The sequence below is a fragment of the Mobula birostris genome, chromosome 4, assembly GCF_030028105.1.
Source record: "Mobula birostris isolate sMobBir1 chromosome 4, sMobBir1.hap1, whole genome shotgun sequence".
In the NCBI taxonomy this organism is placed as follows: Eukaryota; Metazoa; Chordata; class Chondrichthyes; order Myliobatiformes; family Myliobatidae; genus Mobula; species Mobula birostris.
This window is the reverse complement of record NC_092373.1, coordinates 190,377,449-190,399,424: the sequence shown is the minus strand read 5'-3', so window position 1 is coordinate 190,399,424 and position 21,976 is coordinate 190,377,449. Positions and strand designations below refer to the sequence as shown.

Genomic DNA, 21,976 nt, shown 5'->3' with positions numbered 1-21,976 from the left:
AGCGTACCATTTCTGCTGGTTTGATAACCCAGTTACGGGGTATGTAACACATTGTATTGCTGATGCATAACAACAAATTTCATGATTATGTCAGTGATAATTCTGGTTCTGATACTGGACCTAATCTAAAAGGTAGGGCTCGGCTGGATCACTTTACCCACATGATGAAATTGCAGATTAAGTACGTGGAGGATTTGTTTGTAATTTAGTAATAGATATGGATAGCTGCAGTTGTGCAGGCAGCTGGTGAGGCCACACCTGAAATATGATGTGCGGTTTTCATTCCCTTACCTAAATTATAAAAAAAGGATGTAGCAGCATCAGAGGCATGCCAAAGGAGATTCACCAGGCTCATCCTGGAATGTGGGGTTTTCGTACTGTTATATACCCCGATACTCCTGGAGTTCATTTTTTCTGTGGACTGTCACTTTAAAACGCCAAGAGAATGAGACTGGCTTTTGGATTTCTGCTGACTGCAAAATTGCTTGGTTACCGTGGTGAGAGAGGTGGAGTTGTTTGATGGACAATGAATGTTTATGGTTTCTCGCGGCTTGTTTTGAATAAGCAAGGTCAGATGATCCTTTTACAGACACACATAGAGAGACACATGCTCAGAGTCATAATGGTTTCGATCAAGGAAAGACACCAGTAAGTGAGGTCGTTGGTTTAAACTTTCAGTAGCCCAAAAGGGGTGAGTTGAGATTGATCCAGAGTATTGATAAAGGACTCTCACAAGTACTGCAACTAGAAGAAGTTTGCAGAGAAAGAGGAGTGGAGAGAAAGGTTTGAAATAGAAGAAACCCAGTGACGATGAGGTCACTGTTTGGACTCTCTTCTAAGTAGCCCATAAGGGTGAGTTTGATTCCATTCGAATACGAAAGTCTGATTGTTACATAGTTAATCCACAAGAGTGGGTTCCCTGGTGAGGGGAAAATCTTTGTGAATACAATGTGTGTGTTTATCCTTTGTCTGGGTGTGGTATTTCACTGGAAGACGGTACACCTGTGGCAAATCACTGTTGGAGTTATTTCGTATATTGTGGAACTGGGTAAGTGGCTATCACGTTGTGTGTTTGGGGTAACCGTGGGGAATCTGCCGGTGTGTCTACCCTTGCTTAGGTGGTAGTTTTCCCTGGAAGAGGGTCCCCTTTGTGATAAGCTACTATTGGTGATAATCCATACATGGATTCAGTTTGAGTATCCTGTGGCCACCACCTTGGGATGTCCCATAGGTGAATTCGGGTGTGGTACCACTTGTGTTGAAAGGATATTCGTTGAAGATCACTGTTGATGATACTTCGTGTGTGGAGTGGAACAACTTCAGAGATAAAACCTACCGCTATTATTTTGTATTGCTGTCGTGGAATCTGTGGAATATCGACGTAATTGCCTTCTCACAACATTTGCCTTTGGATTACAAATATCTCACATTAATTAACCTGAGGACTGAACTGAACTTTCTTACCACCCCGTCGTAAGACTGTATCACTTACCACCCTTGCTCTGAAATTGTTTGGGGATTTATATATGTATGCCTATATATGCATAACACCGTTAACTCTTGATTTGCCTGGTTTAAGTTACTATATAACATAGTTACAAATAAAATAGTGTTTTGTTAATAGCAAAACCAGACTCCAGGTGTGTTCTATTGCTGCTGATACTTTTACAGGGTTGCGGGTGCGGCAAGACATTTTGGTGCAAGTTTTTAACCAGGTGGTGAAAAAATGGTGTTTGCTTCCTTGTCTTTTATTAGTCAAGGTACTGAGAGGAAGAGTCAGGAAATAATATTGCAGCTTTATAAAAGTAGTTTGGCCATATCTGGAGTACTGCATTCAGTTTTGTTTGCCCCATTTTTGGAAGGAATTGGAGGTTTTGGAGAGGGTGCAGAAGAGGTTTATCAGAATGCAGTCTGGATTAGAGGGCATGTGCTATAAGGAGAGGTTACCACATGTCCTCTGATGGTTGTAATGCTCTCGAGTTCATTATGCCCATTTAGCTGCTGGTGTTTAGAGCATCAGTGCAGGTCCTCCATCTCTGGCAGCGTTCAGGGCTTCCTTCATTGTATCAGTTTTCACTACTGTCAGTCATGCAAGTCCCAGGTGGAGACTCAGGAATACCATCACATTCAGATGTAGAAGGATTCTTGCTGTTTCCATAACCAATTTTGTTTTACCAGTCAGGGTTGCTAGCCCTGAGCTGAATCCCTGAACCTGGAGGACCAATGGACCACTCTTAGTTTGACCTCTACCCTTTGATCTGTTAGGCATGGGTGACCCTACCAAGAGTCAAAGCATAAAACCCTGCCTCCAGCGAAAATAGCTCGCTGGGTCATTGAGGCACGCAAGCCTCTAAACCACGACAAGATTGTGATCCTCTTGGAGTAATGCCCTCTGGAGGGTTTTTCTGTAGTGGTGGATGCTGTAGGGATACCTGATAGAGGTTGGTAAGATTACATGAAGAGGACAGTTTCTTTTTTCCAAAGCTCAAATATCTAATACTAGAGGGTATGCATTTAAGGTAAGAGGGGGAACATTCAATGGTGAGTTACTTTTACACAGAGAGTAGAGAGTGCCTGGAGTGAGCTTCCATGAGGGACATTGGAGGCAAATCCAATAGCAGAGTTTAAAAGGCTCTTATATACATGAATATGCAGAGAATTGAGGGATATATACCATGAGCAGGCAGAAGGGACGAGTGTAATTAGACATCATTAGCTTAATTATTTCAGTATAGTATCATGGGCTGAAGGGTCTGTCCCCGTACCGTGCTGTTCTCTGTATTCCTTGTAGTTTAGAAGAATGTGGGGTGACCATGTTAAAACATACGATCCTGTGAGAGTTTGATCATGTAGCTGTTATGATGTTTTCACTACTGAGAGTGGTACACTACTCTTTTACTCAGAGAGTGGTTGGAGCGTGGAATACACTGCCTGAGTCAGTGGTGGAGGCAGATACACTAGTGAAGTTTAAGAGACTACTAGACAGGTATATGGAGGAATTTAAGGTGGGGGGTTATATGGGAGTCTGGATTTGAGGGTTGGCACAACAATGTGGGCCAAAGGGCCTGTACTGTGCTGTACTATTGGATGTTCTATGAGAGGTGAAACAATAAAAAGACATTAAAATAAGCCATCAGTCATTTAAAACTGAGGTAATTTGAAATTGCTTCTCTCAGTGGGAGTTTTATCTCTGTTGCTGTTTGGGGATCTTGCAATGCATAAATTGGTTGTCAGGATTTTCTGAAAGACGCAGGGAGCTAGATTTTAAGGTAATTCCTATCTTGTGGAACATGCTGGATGATCCTGAAAGTGGTTGAGTGTGAATGCAAATTTGGTTTTCTCTTTTTTTTTGGCATTGCAGTCAAACTACTGTTTCTACTGAGATCTCATATCCACCTTTGCTGTTTGCACAAAATGGCAGTCAGGTGTGGCAGGATTTCATCTGGTTCAGAGTCCCTGTGCAGCTGGGTGCAGGCTGCATACAAGCTCAGTCTAATGGTGGGTAAATAGATAGTCATCATTGTTTCACTTCAGACAAATTAACTCCAGTTATTAATTTGTATTATTGACTGGATGTGCTGGATTTATTGAGGCAAAAGTGCCTTGGGATGAGAAGAATTTGTCAAACAGACTTTTCTGATGTTGAAGACTTGTTTTTGTAAGAGTTACATCGGACTGCTTGATAAAGAGCTGGCACAGGCTCAATGGGCCAAATGCTCATCTCCTGGCTGGAATGAGTTTGTGATTTTCTCAGGTAACTGGCAGGGTCTCGGCTGAATGAAGCCACAGGTTTAATAACAGGTGCTTGAAGCTAACTGATGTAGCCTGCCTGAATCTTCAATGTAGTGTGAAATTTATTCTGGAAAATTTGATTTGTTGCATTGCATTTTCAAACTGGCTGCCCTCAATAAAATCAGTTAGTGATTGTTGTTATCTGGAAGTACGGATGGCCAATCCAGTGAATGCAAGTTCAGATCTCAGTACTGTATCTGAATCCACTTTTTAAGATAAGTAAATATCTGGTATAATTGAATGTGACCAGGGAGCTGTCTTGTCAGTGAAATGGTTTTATTTTAAAATTAAAATGTCCTCTTAGGATGACAGACTGCTCTTGCTATGTTTGGGTAAATGTTGGTTGGCAGTCACCGATCAGTGTGGTTTCTCTTTGAAGTGGTCCAGCCAGCCACTTAGCTGCATGAACACAGCCAGGAGTGGGCAACAAATTCTGGTCCTTGCCAGCAAAACCCAAGTCTCAAAAGAAATTAGCAGAATTGAGAGCTTCAAGATATTGAGTTGTAAAGAAATTGCTTCCTTGCCAGTCTATCACTGTGGAAGCTAATTCATCATGTAATTCTGAGGGTAACTGAAGTGGTTTTAACATCAATTGCATAGCATTAGACCAGGGGTGACTTTATTAATACCCAAGTGGAATTCAAACTGCAATGTGTGCTTGGCATAGGTTGCTTTAGGATTGAGAGCAGCTAATTCCTTTTTAATCACTTTTTGTGGAAGTTGACTGTTAAATGTATAAACCAATCAACCAGTGGTGAATTGATGAAAAAGTATCTGCAGACTCCATTTAAAATCATACCGCATAGGAGCAGAGTTCGGTCAATTGACTCATTGAGCTTGCTCCACCATTCCACCATGAATGTCTTCTTATCCCTCTCAACCACATTCTTGTGCCCTCTCCCATAACATTTGATGTCCTTACTAATTGAGAACCCATCAATGTCCGCTTTAGTTATGCCCAAAGTCTTGGTCTCCACAGCCATCTGTGACAGCCGTCTTTATGGTAATCTGCGGTACAATGGATCTTCATATTGCTCTTTTTCATCCTTTTGGAGTTGGTTTTCCTTTAATATTTTCTCACTTTTGTTCCATTCCATACCGCTGGTCTTTCAGATTCTCTCCAAGGTGGGCATTACATGGTGAGCCAGTGCCCTTGTGACTGACAGCCGGACATTGTCACATGTTCTTCCTCAGCAGCTGATAGTTGATTTTCAACCTGTCCCAGAGAACTTATGGGTCATTACTGTCCCAACTGCGGTCAGCTCACTTAATATGGAATCTTACCTGGGACAGAATCTCATTTCAATATTTTGATGGGTGTATAAATTTCAATCAAAGATATGATCCTAGCTAAAAACGAACTACAGGAAGATTTCAATGGGGCCATCTGTGGAGCCAGTTTGATTGCTCCAGATTACAATATCTGCTCTGCTTATGCCCCCACTTCTTCATAGGAGCTCAAAGCTTTCTAGGTTAAACTACTATGGCAAAACTGACTACAACAGCCCCTAAAATGTATCGATCTTGACTTGTTTGGTCAAACACGGTAGTGTAGTGGTTAGTGTTGTGCCAGTGGCCCAGGTTCAATTCCCAATGCTGTCTGTAAGGAGTTCGTACATTTTCCCTGTGACCGAGTGTGTTTTCTTTGGGTATTCCAGTTTTCTCCCACCTTCCAAAGATGTGAAGGAGTTAGTAAGTTGTTGCCACATCATAAGCACAAGAGATTCTGCAAATTCTTGTAATCCAGAGCAACACACACAGAATGCTGGAGGAACAGGCAGGTCAGGCAGCATCTATGGAAAGGAATAAAGAACTGATGTTTCAGGTCAAAAATCTTCAGCAGGATCAGGAAGGAGGTAGGGAGCAACTAGGATAGAAGGTGAGAGGAAGGGAGACGAAGAAGTAGGTACTAGAAAGTGATAGGTGAAGCTAGGTGAGGATGAAGATGGATGGGTGGGGGAGCGATGAAGTGAGAATCTAGGAGATGATAGGTGGACAAGGTAAGGGACTGAAGAGGAAGGAATCTGATAGGAGAGGAAACTGGACCATGGAAGAAATGGAAGGAGGAGGGGTGCCAGAGAGAGGCAATGGAAGAGGTAAGAGTGGAGCCAGAATGGGGAAAGGGAAAAGGGAGGAGGAGGAGGAGAGGGGAAGATGTCATGTTGACGCCAGAAGCATGGCGATACTTGTTGGCTGATTCTAGTTCATCCTCGGACTGTGTTGGTCATTGAAGCAAATGATTCATTTCACTGCAAGTTTTGATGTACATGTGACAAAGCTAATTTTTTTTTTAAAAAAAAGCAAACCTGATGACTCTTCTTCTAAAGTGCCAATGCTTGTAAGAGCCACTGAGTGGCAGTATTGCACAATGTGTCAATGTCTCTGCTTTGAAAACCAACTCTTGTTTTGAAGGCACGGGGTTATTGTAAGCAGGGACCCTGATGAAATAACTATGCAATTTCAGCTTAATTCTGTGTTATTTGTTTTCTCAACATGGCTAGCTACAGGGTTAAAGACAGACTTTTACCAGATTGAAATGGAGATGTGTAGCCATGTCATTTGGCAAAGACACTGACCCTTTTAATTGTCAGGTATTTTTTGTCATTCTTTAATACGTGAGTGTAAAGGAGAATAAAATGATTGTTACTCCAGGTATAATGCAGCATTAAAAATGCAATTAGAATAGCACAATAAATGAATAAATATAAAATCAATCCCGTAAAACACAATGTACAAGTAGCGGTTATATGCATAGACTGAATGTATGTACATCATGTGAATAGCTAGGTAATGTGTATTTAGTGTGGGTGGAGTGGGTTAATGTGTTATCAGCTTGGGTGAAGACTGTTTTTGAGTCCAGTGGTCCTGGCATGGCTGCTGCATAGCCTCAGTCTCTGATGGGAGTGGGACAAACTGTCCATAAGCAGGGTGGGATCTTCCATGATGCTGGCCTTTTCCAGTAGTGTAGGGCTCCATTTTCATAAGTGCCATTTACTTAGCGCCTTTTTATAACTTAGTAAAAGGCACAAAGTGCAGTGCAGCAAGTGGGGTATTGTTGATGTTATATCAGAGAAAATGGAGCATGTGTGGAAAGGAGTAAACAGCCGATGTTTTGGGCTTAGACCCTTCATCAGAACTGGTGAAGAAGCCACAAACATCGACTGTCTAGTCTTTTTCATAGATGCTGCTGACCTGCTGAGTTCCTCCAGTATTTTGTATGTGTTTCTCTGGATTATCAGCAGCTGAAGAATCTCTTGTGTTATTGAAAATGCAGCTGGTTTGTGCATAGCGAGATCTAGCTTCAGAAACAAAATACGTGACTATAATATGTCTAAGTGCTATTAATGGAAGGATAAGTATTGACCAGGACTAGAGAGAACACCTTTGCTGTTTGTTTTGAATATTACCATTGAATCCTTTTATTCTTCCTGAGAGAACAGGCAGTAGCTCAGACTTTAATGCCTCATCTGACACCACCTAAAGCACAGCTCTCTGTCAGTGCTTCTCCACAGCATTCAATCTAGATTATATCTTCCTGTTGGGCACGATTTGAACTTTGATTTTGTAAATCTGAGACTGGTACTATTAGTGTGAATTTAAAAAGAAAAATTCACCTTTGTATCTATCAGCTAACCCAGACTTATTTTGGAGAACAATCCTTGATCGTCATAATGCAATAGTAGTTTCTGGATGGGAAGGGTCTGCTTCTTTGAATTCTGTGTTTCTGTTCAGGAGAGCAGCTGCATTGATCTTCTAATTGGCAATTTCTGGCAGAGTAATAACGAAATGCAAAAATAATGTGAAAACAAAAGCTAGCAGAGGGAACAGAGGGGAGGAGGAGGACCAGGGGCAGCAAATTCTGCATTACTGATAAATCTAAGCACTCACACAAAGCGCTGCCGGGGATGAAAGGAATAGGAGAGAGAAGATAAATAAATCAAGTTTGCCATTGTTTGCCATTATCCTGCACAGTAAATTGAATAAAAGATTTCTGTACTGTCTGTTGCTCTCCTACAATTTTTTTTCTGTCTTGCCCAAGAGACTGAACCAGAAGGGAATATGCTGCAGGATGAAGGACAGGGAAATATTTTCAATGCATGGACTAGAATTTATTAAAAACTATAGGTAGGCAGCAACTTATTTATTGAGAGAGTTCGGAACAGGTCCTCTCGGACCTTCGAGCTGTGCTGCTCACCAACCCCTGAAACAGACCCTTCCCTAATCACGGGACTACTTACAGTGACCACTTAACCTACCAAACAGTATGTCTTTGGGCTGTGGGAGGAAACTGGAGCACCTGGAGGAAACCCATGTGGTGAAGGGGAGAACATACAAGCTCCTTACAGGCATCGACGGGAATTGAAACCCCGTCACCCGGGTACTGTAAAGCAGTGTGCTAACCACTACGCTACTGTGCCACCTCAATACGTACTGTAGATATGTACTTTAAATCCTGCAACTAAGCTATAGATGGGAAAATATTTTTACTGAAGGTAGAATTAATACGTTTAATAAAAGAACTCCAGGTTAAAATTATTGCAGTAGGTCTTTTCATTTCTCAGAAGCTATTTGTTGCAGTGTGAGTAATTTATGATGAACAGCTGAAAACAGAGTACTTACGAGCTAAGCATCCATAGTTTGCCAGCTGTTGTTGGAGACTTTTCTTGTTTTTTTCCTTTGATTTGTTTGCCCTGACATGGAACGTCATATGATATTATATTGATATAAATGTGAGCTCATCCGAGCTATTAAATAGTGATGGTAAGAATGGTGACTGTAGAACAGTACAGCACAGGAACAGGCTCTACTGCACACCATATATATATTTTTAAAAATCACTTGGCTCACCTTGCTCACCTTCTAATCTTATCATTAAGCTATAGCCTCTAGTATCAGGGATAGAGTTCCTCTTGTCCTCCCCTACCATCCCATGAGACTCTGCACCCAACACATCATTCTCCACGACTTCTGCCACCTTCAACAGGATTCTACCACCAAACACACCTTTACCTCCCCCCCACCCCCACCACCACTCTCTGCTTCCCGCAGGGATCGCTCCCTCTTTGATTCCCTTGTCCATTCATCCCTCCTGGCATCCTTCTGTCACCATCCCAGTTACGCCTGCCCATTCACCCCCTCCCTTACCTTCATTCAGGGCCCCAAGCAGTTCTTCCAGGTGAGGCAAAACTTCACCTTTGAATCTGTTGGGGTTGTCTCTTGTATCTGGTACTCCTAATGCAGCCATCTCTGCATTGGTGAGAATCGAAGAAAATTGGGGAACCATTGTGTCAAGCACCTCTCTTCCATCCATCAAAAGTGGAATTTCCTGGTGACCAGCCATCTTAATTCTTAATTCCTATTCCCATTCCTGTTTCGACATGTTGATCCATGGCCTCCTCTTTTGCCAAGATGAGGCCACTCTCCGGTGGAGGAGCAACTCCTCAATATTCCTTCCAGGTAGCGTCCAACCTGATGGCATGAACATCAATTTCTCCTTCCGGTAATTATTTTCCCTCCTCTTCTCTTCCCCAGTCTTCCCTTTCTCCCGAGGTCCACTCTCCTCTCTTATCTGATTCCTTCTTCCACCGTTTACCTTTCCTGCCCACCTGGCTTCATGGATCATTTTCTAGCTAGTCCTCCTCCCTTTTCCCCTCTCCTTTTTATTCTGGCATCTTCCCCTCTCCTTTCCAGCCCTGAAGAAGTGTCTCTGTGGAAATGTCGACAGTTTATTAATTTCCATAGATGCTACCTGACCGGCTGAGTCCCTCCATCATTTTGTGTGTATTACCCTGTAGTATTAGTCACTGAAGACTCTTGCAAGTTTCTGTAGATGTATGGAGGGCATTGTCATTCGATATATCACAGCCTGGTATGGAGGCTCCAATGCACAGGATCACAAGAGGCTGCAGAGGGTTGTAGACTCAGCTGGCTCCATCACAGGCAGAGCCCTCCCCACCATCAAGAACAACTTCAAGAGGCATTGGCTCAAGAAGATAGCATCCATCATTAAGAACCGTCATGATTTGTGTCGTGCCCTCATTTTTACTATTGGGGAGGATTTACAGGAGACTGAAGATCCACACTCAGCGGTTTAGGAACAGCTTCTTCCCCTCCTCCATTAGATTTCTGAACAGTCCATGAGCACTGCTTTGTTACTTTTTTTTTGCACCATTAATTTTGGAATTCATAGTAATTTTTATGTCTTTGCACTGTACTACTGCCGCAAAACAAATTTCATGACGGTGATAACAAACCTGACTCTGGAATTCTGATTTGACAGTTCCATCTTGTGGGGGGGGGGGGGGACTTAAGACTATCAATCCTAGTTATGAGAGGCTGCCCCTCAGCCTCTGAAACTCCAGAGAAAACAATCCAAATGTGTCCATACTCTCCTTACAGCTAACGCATTGGGAACAGTATCCTCGGATATTTGGAAGGTGTTCTGAGAGATCGGATATACAAGTATTTGGACAGCCAAGGGCTGATTAAGGATAGTCAGCATGGCTTTGTGCGTGGTGGATTGTGCTTAACGAATCTTGTAGAGTTTTTTGAGGACGTTACCAAGAAAGTAGACGAAGGAAAGGCTGTGGATGTTGTCTACGTGGACTTTAGTAAGGCCTTTGACAAGGTCCCACATGGGAGGTTAGTTCAGAAGGTTCAGACACTAGGTATCCATGGAAAGGTTGTAAACTGGATTTGAAACTGGCTGTGTGGGAGAAGACAGAGAGTGGTAGTGGATGATTGCTTCTCAGACTGCAGGCCTGTGACTAGCTGTGTGCCTCAAGGACCTGTGCTGGGATCATTGTTGTTTGTTGTCTATATCAATGATCTAGATAATAATGTGGTAAATTGGATCAGCAAGTTTGCTGATGACACTAAGATTGGAGGAGTTGTGGACAGCAAGGAAGGCTTTCAATGCTTGCAGAGGGATCTGGACCAACTGGAAAAATGGGTCAGAAAATGGCAGATGGAATTTAATGCAGACAAGTGTGAGGTGTTGCATTTTGGAAGGACAGATCAAGGTAGAACATACACAGTAACTGGTAGGGCTTTGAGGAGTGTGGAGGAACAAAGAGATCTTTGAGTTCAGATACATAATTCCCTGAAAGTGGCGTCACAAGTAGACAGGGTTGTAAAGAAGGCTTTTGGCATCCTGGCATTCATAAATCAAAGTATTGAATATAGGAGTTGGGATGTTATGGGGAGGTTGTATAAGACATTGGTGAGGCCAAATTTGGAGTATTGTGTACAGTTCTGGTCACCTAACTATAGGAAGGATATTAGTAAGATTGAAAGAGTGCAGAGAAGATTTACTAGGATGTTGTCGGGTCTTCAGGAGTTGAGTTATAGGTAAAGATTGAACAGGTTAGGACTTTATTCCTTGGAGCGTAGAAGAATGAGGGGAGATTTGATAGAGGTTTACAAAATTATGAGGGGTATAGACAGAGTAAATGTGAATGGGCTCTTTTCACTTAGATTAGGAGAGATAAATATGAGAGGACATGGCTTTAGGGTGAAAGGGAAAGGTTTAGGGGGAACTTCTTCACTCAGAGAGTGGTAGGAGTGTGGAACGAGCTGCCATCTGACGTAAATGCGGGCTCACTCTTAAGTTTTAAGAATAAATTGGATAGGTACATGGATGGGAGAGGTCTGGAGGGTTATGGACTGGATGTAGGTCAATAGAACTAGCGGAATAATGTTTCGGCACAGACTAGAAGGGCCAAATGGCCTGTTTTCTGTTCTGTAGTGTTCTATGGTTCTATGGGGAATCCTCTTCTGCAACCTCTCCAAAGTCTTCACATTCGTCCCATAGTGTGGGACTGCACACTACAGACAGTATTCCAAATGTGGCCCGACAGAAGTTTTATGCAGCTGCAACATAACTTCTTAACTTTTTTCTCAACTTTCTTGCCTTATGTGGACAGGGTGCGCGAGCTAGGGCTTTTCTCTTTGGAGCAAAGGAAAATGAGAGATGATTTGATAGAGGTGTATAAGATGATAAGAGGCATAGGTCGAGTGGATGGCTATTGGGAAGGAAACAGCCGTTATGAAGGGGCATAATTTTAAGGTGATTGGAGGAAAGTATTTTGGGTGGATGACAGAGGTAGATTTTTTTTACACAGAGAGTGGAAGGTGCATGGGATGCCTTGCCAGGGGTGGTGGTAGAGCTAGATACACTAGGGACATTTAAAAGATTCTTGGGCACATGGATGATAGAAAATTGAAGGGGTATAAAGGAAGGAAGGGTTAGATAGATCTTTTACAGTAAGTTGTAAGCTCAACACAACATCAAACACCAAAGGTTTTGTACTGTGCTATAGTGTTCTATGTTCTATCAGTGCCAAAGATAAAGCTGCACCGTTGGAAGAGTCATTAGCTAGAAGTGCCGAGAGGATGATCCATCTCTGCCTCCTCCAGGATGATAATTGCCAATATTCAGCCTCTTCTATTCATTCCAAAAACTGGCAAAAGACATTGTTGGATCAATCCAGGGCAATGAGCCTTGATAGTTATACTGCAAATATCCTCCAGAACTTACTGACCTTTGACCAAGCTGTTCAGTGTGACTGCTACACTGATGTGTACTTGATGTTGTGGAAACCGGCCCAGGTACTCCCTGCCCACTAGAATCATGGAAAATCTAAACTCAGCCAATTACCAACGTTTGATCATCAGCAAAATGACAGTAGAGATAATCAATAGTGTCATTAAATGGCACTTAGAAAAACCTGGTGACAGAAGCTCAGTTTGGTTTGCCACTGTCACTCTGCTCCTAACCTCATTACAACCTTGGTCTAAGGATAGACAGAAGAGCTGAACTCCAGAGGTTTAGTGAGAGTAACTGCCATTGACATCAAGGCAACATTTGGTCAAGTATGGCATCAAGGAGCACTAGCTAAACTGGGGTCGATGGGATCAGGCAGAGTAGCAGTTCATCATGGACTAGATGGACTGTAGTGCTCTATAATGGGAATTGGAGAAAGACTTCTGCGTTTTTGGAATAATATGTAGTACATACTTCGAGACCAAGTCTTGACTTGCATATTTTGCTTCCAAAGATGTTGCTTGACCAGCTGAATTCTTCTAGTGTTCTGAGTTTTTTGTGTAGGAAGTTCAAAATGTGTGCAGAAGGCTGCAGTGTGCCCAGGCAGAGGATCGGGTGCTGTCCTTCAGCTTGTGTTTGGTCTTGTAATGGTGCAAGGAGCCACAGACATGAAGGACAGAGTTGGAGTGGGATTGTGAACTACTGTGGCAGGCACCTGGATGTTCTGGGCCACTCAAAGTTCAAGGTTCAAAGCAAATTTATTATCAAAGTACGTATATGTCACCATATACAACCCTGAGGTTTATTTTCTTGCAGGCATACTCAGTAAATCCAATAATCATAATAGAATTAATGAAAGACTGTCAACAGGACCTACATCTAATGTGCAGAAGACAACGAGCTGTGAAAATGTAAAAGTAAATAAATAAATGAATAAATGAGCAATAAATATCGAGAACACGAGATGAAGAGTCCTTGAAAGTGAGTCCATAGGTTGTGAGAACAGTTCAGTGATGGGGCAAGTGAAGCTGAGGGAAGTTATCCTTTCTATCGTGGGTGGAATATTGGCTGGTTGGCAGAAAGCAAGGAGTGGGAATAAAGGGATCCTATTCTGGCTGGCTGCCAGTTACCAGTGGAGTTCCACAGGGGTCGGTGTTGGGACCGCTGCTTTTTACGATGTATGTCAATGATTTGGACTACAGTATTAATGGATTTATAGCTAAATTTGCCAATGATACAAAGATAGGTGGAGGAGCAGGTAGTGTTGAGGAAACAGAGAGCCTGCAGAGAGACTTCAATAGTTTAGGGGACTAGGCAAAGAAGTGGCAAATGAAATACAGTATTACTTAGCATTCAAATGCAGAGATGCAAAGGGACTTGGGAGTCCTTCTGCAACATACCCTAAAGGTTAACCTCCAGGTTGAGTGGGTTGTGAAGAAGGCGAATTGAATGTTGGCATTCATTTCTAGAGGTATAGAATATAAGAACCAGGATGTGATGTTGAGGCTCTATAAGGCACTCGTGAGACCACACTTGGAGTATTGTGTGCAGTTTTGGGCTCCTTATTTTAGAAAGGATATACTGACATTGGAGAGGGTTCAGAGTAGCTTCACGAGAATGATTCCAGGAATGAAAGGAACATCTGGCAGCTCTTCGGCTATATTCCCTGGAGTTCAGGAGAATGAGGGGGGATCGCATAGAAACATTCCAAATCTAAAAGGCCTGAACAGATTAGATATGACAAAGTTATTTCCCATGGTAGGGGATTCCAGAACAAGAGGGCACAACTTCAGGATCGAAGGACGTCCTTTTAGAACTGAGATGCAGAGAAATTTATTTAGTCAGAGGGTGGTAAATCTGTGTAATTTGTTGCCACAAGCAACTGTGGAGGCCAAGTCATTGGGTGTATTTAAGGCAGAGATAGATAGGTTCTTGATTAGCCAGGGCATCAAAGGGTACGGGGTGAAAGCAAGGGAGTAGTGGGGATGACTAGAAGAATTGGATCAGCCTGTGATTGAATGGTGGAGCAGACTTGATGGGCCGAATGGCCTACCTCTGCTCCTATATCCTACAGGCTTATGGTCTTCTGGTTCAGGATCCTGATGGTTGAGTGGTAATAACCGTTCCTGCACAAGGTGGTATGAGTCCTTAGGCTCCAGTGCCTTCATCCTGATGGCAGCAGTGAGAAGCGAGCATGGCCCGGGTGTGATGATGCATGCTGCTTTCCTGCGACAATGCTCTGTGTAGATGAGCTCAGTGGTGGGGTGGGCTTTACCTGTGATGGATCAGGTGGTATCCTCTACTTTTTGCAGGATTTTCTGTTCAAGTGCATTGGTGTTTCTATGCTAGGTTGTGATGCAGCCAGTCAATGTACTCTCCACCACACATCAATGGAAGTTAGTCAAGGTTACAGATGTCATGCCGAATCTTCGCAGACTCCCAAGGAAGTAGCGGCGCTGCCGTGCGTTCTCCATAATTGCACTTACGTTCTGGGCCCAGGATATGCTTCTGAAATGATAACACCGAAGAACTTAAAGGTGCTGACTCTCTGTACCTCTGATATCGGATGAGGACGAGCTCAGGAACCTCTGGTTTCCTCCTCCAGTTCCTTGGTCTTGCTGATATTGAGGGAGAGGTTGTTGTTGTGACACCACTCAGTCAGATTTTCATTCTCCTTCAATCAAAGGAGCTGATTCATCACTACCATTAATTTGGTCTACGACAGTGGTGTGGTCAGCAAACTTAAATATTGCGTTGGAGCTCTGCTTAGCCACGCAGCCAAAAGTGTAAAGCGTGTGGAGCAGGGAGCTAAGCACGCAGCCTTGTGATGGAACTGTGCTGATGGAAATTGTGGAGGGGATGTTGTTACCGGTCCAAACTGATTGAGGTCTGCAAGTGAGGAAATGGATCCAATTACACAAGGAGATATTAAAGCCAAGATCTTGAAGCTTATTGATAGGTTTTGAGGGGATGATAGTATTGAAATCTGAGCTGTATATGACAGTGAGCATCCTGATATATGCATATTTGCTGTCCAGATGTTCCAGAGTTGAGTGAAGAGCCATTAAAATGGCACCTTTTAGACAAATTAGAGTGCATCCAAGTTGTTCCTCAGCAGGAGTTGATGTTTCATCACCAACCCCTCAAAACACGTAATCATTGTGGATATAAGTGCTACTGGACGATAGTCAATGAGGCAGGTTACCACGTTGTCCTTAGGCACTGGGGTAATTGAAGCTTGCTTAAAGCACTCTTGCAGGTGTACCGCAAAGCAGGCACCAGGACTTCACTGAAGAAAAGATGTAGTCCCAAGGCTGTATAACACATTGGTTAGACCATGTCTGGAGTATTGTGAGCATTTTTGTGCCCCTTATCTAAGAAGGGACGTGCTGGCATTGCAGAGGGTTCAGAGGAGGTTCACGAGAATGATCCCAGGAATGAAAGGGTTAACGTATGAGGAGCATTTGATGCTTCCGGGCCTGTACTTGCTGAAGTTTAGAAGAATGATGGGTGCTATTGAATATTGAAAGGTCTAGGTAGAGAGGACATGCAGAGGATGTTTCCCACAGTGGAAGAGTCTAGGACCAGAGAGCACAGCTCAGAATAGAGGGCTGTCTATTTAGAACAGAGCTGAGGAGGAATTTCTTTAGCTAGAGGGTGGTAAATCCGTGGAATTCATTGCCAGATCAGATGACTGGGTATACTTAAGGCAGAGATTGATAAGTTCTTGATTAATCAGGGTGTGAAAGGTAATGTGGTGAAAGCAGGAGAATGGGGTTGAGAGGGACCGAATGGCCTAATTCTGCTGCAGTGTTGATTAGGTGATTGTTTTGCCAGTTATGTTGCTGAACCAGGGAGAGGTGGATGGAACGTTGGGAATTCGGACTAAGTGTACCACTGGAGATGGGATTGGGTGAGGCAGGCAGATGACCTTCAGTAACAGTGAGGGTTGGAGCGTGGCTGGAGCCAGGTGATGAGTGTACTTACATTTGAGGTCAGGCCCGGGAATGGGACCCAGTGGATTCAGGAGCTGGTGACCAGGAATGAGGCTGCAGATAAGGGCTTCTGTATCCATCTGCTTTTCATTCCTTTGCCATCTGCCTTTATTAAAAATCTGGAATGAACAGGAGGGCCTGTGAATGAAATGCATTTAGCAGCTCGGGTACCATTTGCCCATTTTTCATTTACCCTTCAGGGAAATGCCTGACCTTCTCAGTACGTCCTAGTAGCAGTTTAGCTAGTGCAATACATTCATCATACTGCCTTGTCCGGAACATTCTCTCGCCACTTGCCTGCCTGCTGATATTCAAAACATCCCTTAGCATTCTGTTTTACTGCTCTTCTATATGAGTCAGGTGTGAATGTTTTTGCAAATAGGACCACAAAGCATAGGAGCAGAATTAAGCCATTCGATCCATCAAGTCTGCTCTGCTATTTCATCATGGCTGATTTATTGTCATTCTAAACCCCATTCTCCTGTCTTCTTCACATAATTTTTGACAACCTTACAATTTAAAAACCTATCAAACTGTTTTACCCAAAGACTTGACCTCCACAGCCATCTGTGGCAATGAATTCCACAGATTCAGCACCCTCTGGCTAAAGAAATTCCTCCACATCTCTTTTCTAAAGGGACTTCCTTCTGTTCTGAGTCTGTGCACTCTGGTCCTAAGCTCCCCCCACTGTTGGAAACATTCTCTCCATGTCCACTCTATCTAGGTCTATCTGGACTCTCTCCAATGCGAGCACATCTTTCCTTAGATAAGGGGCTTAAAACATCTCACAATACCCCAAGTGTGGTCTGTCCAATGCCTCATAGAGCCTCAGCATTACATCATTAGTCAAGTCAAGTGGCTTTTATTGTCATTTCAACCATAACTGCTGGTACAGTACACAGTAAAAACGGAGCAATCTTCCTCCAGGACCAGGGTACTACCTGAAACAACACAAAACTATATTAGACTTCAGACCTACACGGGACTACATAAAGTGCACAAAACAGTGCAAGACAGTACAATAATTAATAAACGAGACAATAGGCACATTAAAGGACAAATTACAATATAATAATAAATGATCTAAATGTAAACAATGTAAACAATGTTTTAGCAGGAATTGAGAAAGAAATGAGCAAAAATTGCAAAGGGAGTGGAGTGGTGTTCAGTTGAGTGTGTGTGTGTAGGTTGGTGTCAGACTAGACTCTGGGAATTGACGCTCACAACACGCTGGAGGAACTCAGCAGGTCAGGCAGCATCCATGGAAAAGATTGGTCGACGTTTTGGGCTGGAACCCTTCGCCAGGACTGAAGAGGGAAGGGGCATAGGTCCTATAAAGAAGGTGGGGAGAGGGTGGGAAGGAGAAGGCTGGTGGGTTCCAGGTGAAAAACCAGTAAGGGGAAAGATAAAGGGGTGGGGGAGGGGAATCAGGGAGGTGATAGGCAGGAAAGGTGAAGAAAGAATAGGGGAAAACACAATGGGTTGTAGAAGGAGGCGGAACCATGAGGGAGGTGATAGGCAGCTGGGGGAGTGGGCAGAGTGACATAGAGAGAGGGGAAGGGAATTACCGGAAGTTGGAGAATTCTATGTTCATACCAAGGGGCTGGAGACTACCTAGACGGTATATGAGGTTTTGCTCCTCCAACCTGAGTTTAGCCTCATCATGGCAGTAGAGGAGGCCATGTATGGACATATCTGAATGGGAATGGGAAGCAGAGTTGAAGTGGGTGGCTACTGGGAGATCCTGTCTGTTTTGGCGAACGGAGCGGAGGTGCTTGACGAAGCAGCCTGGGAATTGAGGAGCCTAATGGCTTGGGGGAAGAAACTGTTACACAGTCTGGCCGTGAGAGCCCGAATGCTTCGGTAACTTTTGCCAGATGGCAGGAGGGAGAAGATTTTGTATGAGGGGTGCGCGGGGTCCTTCACAATGCTGTTAGCTTTGCCGATGCAGCGTGTGGCGGGAAGAGACACCCCGATGATCCCTTTTATATTTACTTCTATATTTACTTCTATATTACTTTTATATTCTGCATCTCTTTCCCCTCCTGCACCACCTCCCCAAAAGTATCCCTGACCCTGTAATTAATTTTCTGTTTGACAGTGCTGTATTACATGTTTTTTTTCTAATTCAGAAGAAGGAAGCACACCTCGCTACTCATTTTGTTCAGTGACATGATTGGCATTATTGGAATTAGAGGTCATAGCTTCAGGTGAAAGGTGAAATGTTTACTGGGAACCTGAGGGGGATCTTCTTCACTCAAAGGGTTGTGAGAGTGTGGAACAATTTGCCAGTGGAAGTGATGGATGCGGGTTCAATTTCAACATTTAAGAGAAGTTTAGATGAGTACATGGATGGGGTGGGTGTGGCGGGCTATGGTCCAGGTGCAGCTTGGTGGGACTAGACAGAATAATATTACATCACGGACTAAATGGGCTAATGGGCCTGTTTCTGTGCCGTTGTGCTCTGTGACTCTATTATTGATTGTTTGCCTCCTACACTGACTGTTTGTTAGCCCATTTTAGAGAGCAGTGAAGAGTTAACCATATTGCTAATATTGGCCAGGTAGGTAAGGATGATTTTTTTTTACATTAATCCAGTAACTTCACAGTTATCATTACTGATACCAGTCTTTTCGTACTTAATCACACACAGCTAGAAAGGTGGGATTTTACAAAGTGTTTTAGCATCACTGGGGCTATACCACTCCAGTGACTGTACTAGGCTACTGGACACTGCTTTGTGGGTGTCAGCTGGTAAGACTGCGTCAGTGACTTCCAGTTTGTTAGTGCCTCTCACTGTGTAAAGCTTCCTCTGTGGCAAAAGGGGATTGCCAGACATGAAAATTGCATTAGGTTATTTTCAGCTTGGTCGACCAGCTAGGTTTCAAGGAGGATTTGATGAAGCAGAGAGATTTTAGGGAGGACATTGCAGAGCTTGAGGCCTCATCAGCGGAAAGTGTCAAAGTATGAGGAAAGCGTGAATGCTTAAGAGATTGAATTCTTGACCCACCGACTAGGAGAGAGCTGAGAAGTGTATAGAGTCTGTACGTAGCTCACAAATTTGAACAGTAGAATGAAATTAAATTTGCAATAAGTAACATCTGTTTTAATTGTGGGAAGTATAGTGGAAGGGGGCAGGGGTGAGACTGTTGTATAGTAATCAGAGGTCTAAATACAAATGGACAAGAGGTGACAGGTTTAAAGTAAATAGTTTAGAAGAATGAGGTCAGCGGTGGGGGAGATCTCATTGAAACCTATCAAATATATAAAGGCTTAGATGTGGAGAGGATAATTCCCACAGTGGAGGAGCCTAGAATCAGAGGGCACAGCTTCAGAATAGAAGGATGTCCCTTCAGGGCAGATGAGGAGAAATTTCTTTACCCAACGGGTAGTGCATCTGTGGAGTTCATTGCCAAAGACAGCTGTTGTGAGGCTAAGTGATTGGGTATAGTTCAAGCAGAGGTTGATAGGTTCTTGATTGTGTGGGTGTCAGAGGTTACAGGGAGAAGGCAGGAGAATGAGGTTGAGAGGGATAATAAATCAGCCATGATGGAAAGGCAGAACAGACTCAATGATGGCAATTGACCTATAGGAAGGATGTGGAAGCATTGGAAAGGGTACAGAGGAGATTTACCAGGATGCTGCCTGGTTTAGAGATTATGGATTATGATCAGAGATTAAGGGAGCTAGGGCTTTACTCTTTGGAGAGAAGGAGGATGAGAGGAGAGAAGGAGGATGAGAGGAGACATGATAGAGGTGTACAAGATAATAAGAGGAATAGATAGAGTGGATAGCCAGCGCCTCTTCCCCAGGGCACCACTGCTCACTACAAGAGGACATGGCTTTAAGGTAACGGGTGGGAAATTCAAGGGGGATATTAGAGGAAGGTTTTTTACTCAGAGTGGTTGGTGCGTGGAATGCACTGCCTGGGTCAGTGGTGGAGGCAGATTCACTTGTGAAGTTTGAGAGACTACTGGACAGGTATATGGAGGAATTTAAGGTGGGGGGTTGTATGGGGGGGCCAGAGTTTGAGGGTCGGCACGGCATTGTGGGCCGGGGGGCCTGTACTGTGCTGTACTGTTCTATGTTCTAATTCTGTTCCTATGTCTTACGGACTAAAGTTTATAACTAATCAGGTATTGAAATGCTTCATTTTGCAAGCAAGCAGTTTGTAATTTAAAACTTTACTAAACCATTCTTTATATATTTTTCCTTCTATTCCAGGAATTTGAGAAGAGGAAGTTGCTGTAAATGTCCTACAGAAGAGTTTTTTTTAAAAGAAGCTTCCGAAACGGTTCCTCGATTATCCATCTAACCACTCATTCGGCTGGATGCAATGACTAATCCTTATTGAAAGAGAGCAGAGCCATATGCATGTGGTTTGTCTGTTTTGTCTCAATGTTATACCAGATGAATCCCGCAAAATAAATAATTTCTGAAACCAAGCCTGTTTTCAGATTTAATTGAAGAATGTTTCAGTACAAGTTTTAAGAGCAGTATTTTATAACTAACACTAACACCCACTTATGTTTGCACATCGGTCTCTAACTTACATTGTCACCATATCCTCTATCCTTTCTCAGGAATTGTATGCATTTGTATATCACTGACTGGTAAACTCGACATGTATGGCATTTCCCACAATTTGTTCCACAGGTATTTTCTCCTTTTACAAAATCCGAGTTAAACCTATTTAGGGGTTAGTATGAGGAAAGTGGGAAGTAATTCCTTGTCTCATAACTGTTCATGAATTACTTTAATCTGCACATCAGTTTGTTAAGGAAATATTCCTCTCTATCCAGTCTATCTACACCTGAATAAATTTTCCCATATCCTTTCCAGTCCTGGAAACATTCTGTTTGAATCTTTATCCTTTCTTCTTATGACCTATCTTTCCAATAATGTTGTAACCAAAAATATATTCTATATTCCAGCTGCAGCATAACTAGAATTTTACCTTTTGTAAATGACCTAAGTGCTATTCTGTGTATGTGAATATGGATAATGTCTAGCAGGATTCTCTAAAGAGAGTATCTACAGCTGAATCCAGTCCCACTCAATGCTAACTGAACTGTCAGACCTTTATCCTGGGTTTGGACCTTTACAGACATGCACATCATTCTGTTTGGCTTCTGCTTTACTTGTTGACAGTGCCAAGGAATTAATTCCCACAGTTAGATATGGAGGCCAAGTCATTGGGTATATTTAAAACAGAGGTTGATAGTTCCTTGAGAAGTAAGGACGTCAAAGGTCATGAAGACAGGTGAATGGGACAGGGAGGGAAAATAAATCAGCCAATACTGAATGGCACAGCAGACCTCAATGGGCTTATTGGCCCAATTCTGCCTCAATGTTCAAAATAAATTTATTATCAAAGTACATATATGCCACCATATAGATCCCTTAGATTGATTTTCTTGCAGGCATAATCAATAAATCCATGATAGGATAATAACCATAGCAATCAATGAAAGAATGCACAAACTTGGGAGTTCAACCAGTGTTCAAAAGACAACAAACTGCAAATGCAAAATGAAAAAAATAAAATAAATAAATAAGCAATAAATATTGAGAACATGAGATAAGAGACCTTGAAAATGAGTCCATAGGTTGTGGAACATTTCAAAGATGGAACAAGTTGAAG

General features: G+C 42.9%; 1 protein-coding gene across 2 annotated transcripts in view; it reads left to right on the top strand.

Annotated features, from left to right (window-relative positions):
• Positions 1-20,777, top strand: part of suclg1 (succinate-CoA ligase GDP/ADP-forming subunit alph) — a 100,120-nt gene extending 79,343 nt beyond the window's left edge. For both annotated transcript variants that reach the window (XM_072256703.1, XM_072256702.1), the window contains exon 9: positions 20,557-20,777. In XM_072256703.1, coding sequence (XP_072112804.1) covers positions 20,557-20,583 — 27 coding nt within the window. In that variant the 3' untranslated portion in view covers positions 20,584-20,777. The remainder of the gene's footprint in view (positions 1-20,556) is intronic.
• The last annotated feature ends 1,199 nt before the right edge of the window (positions 20,778-21,976 follow it).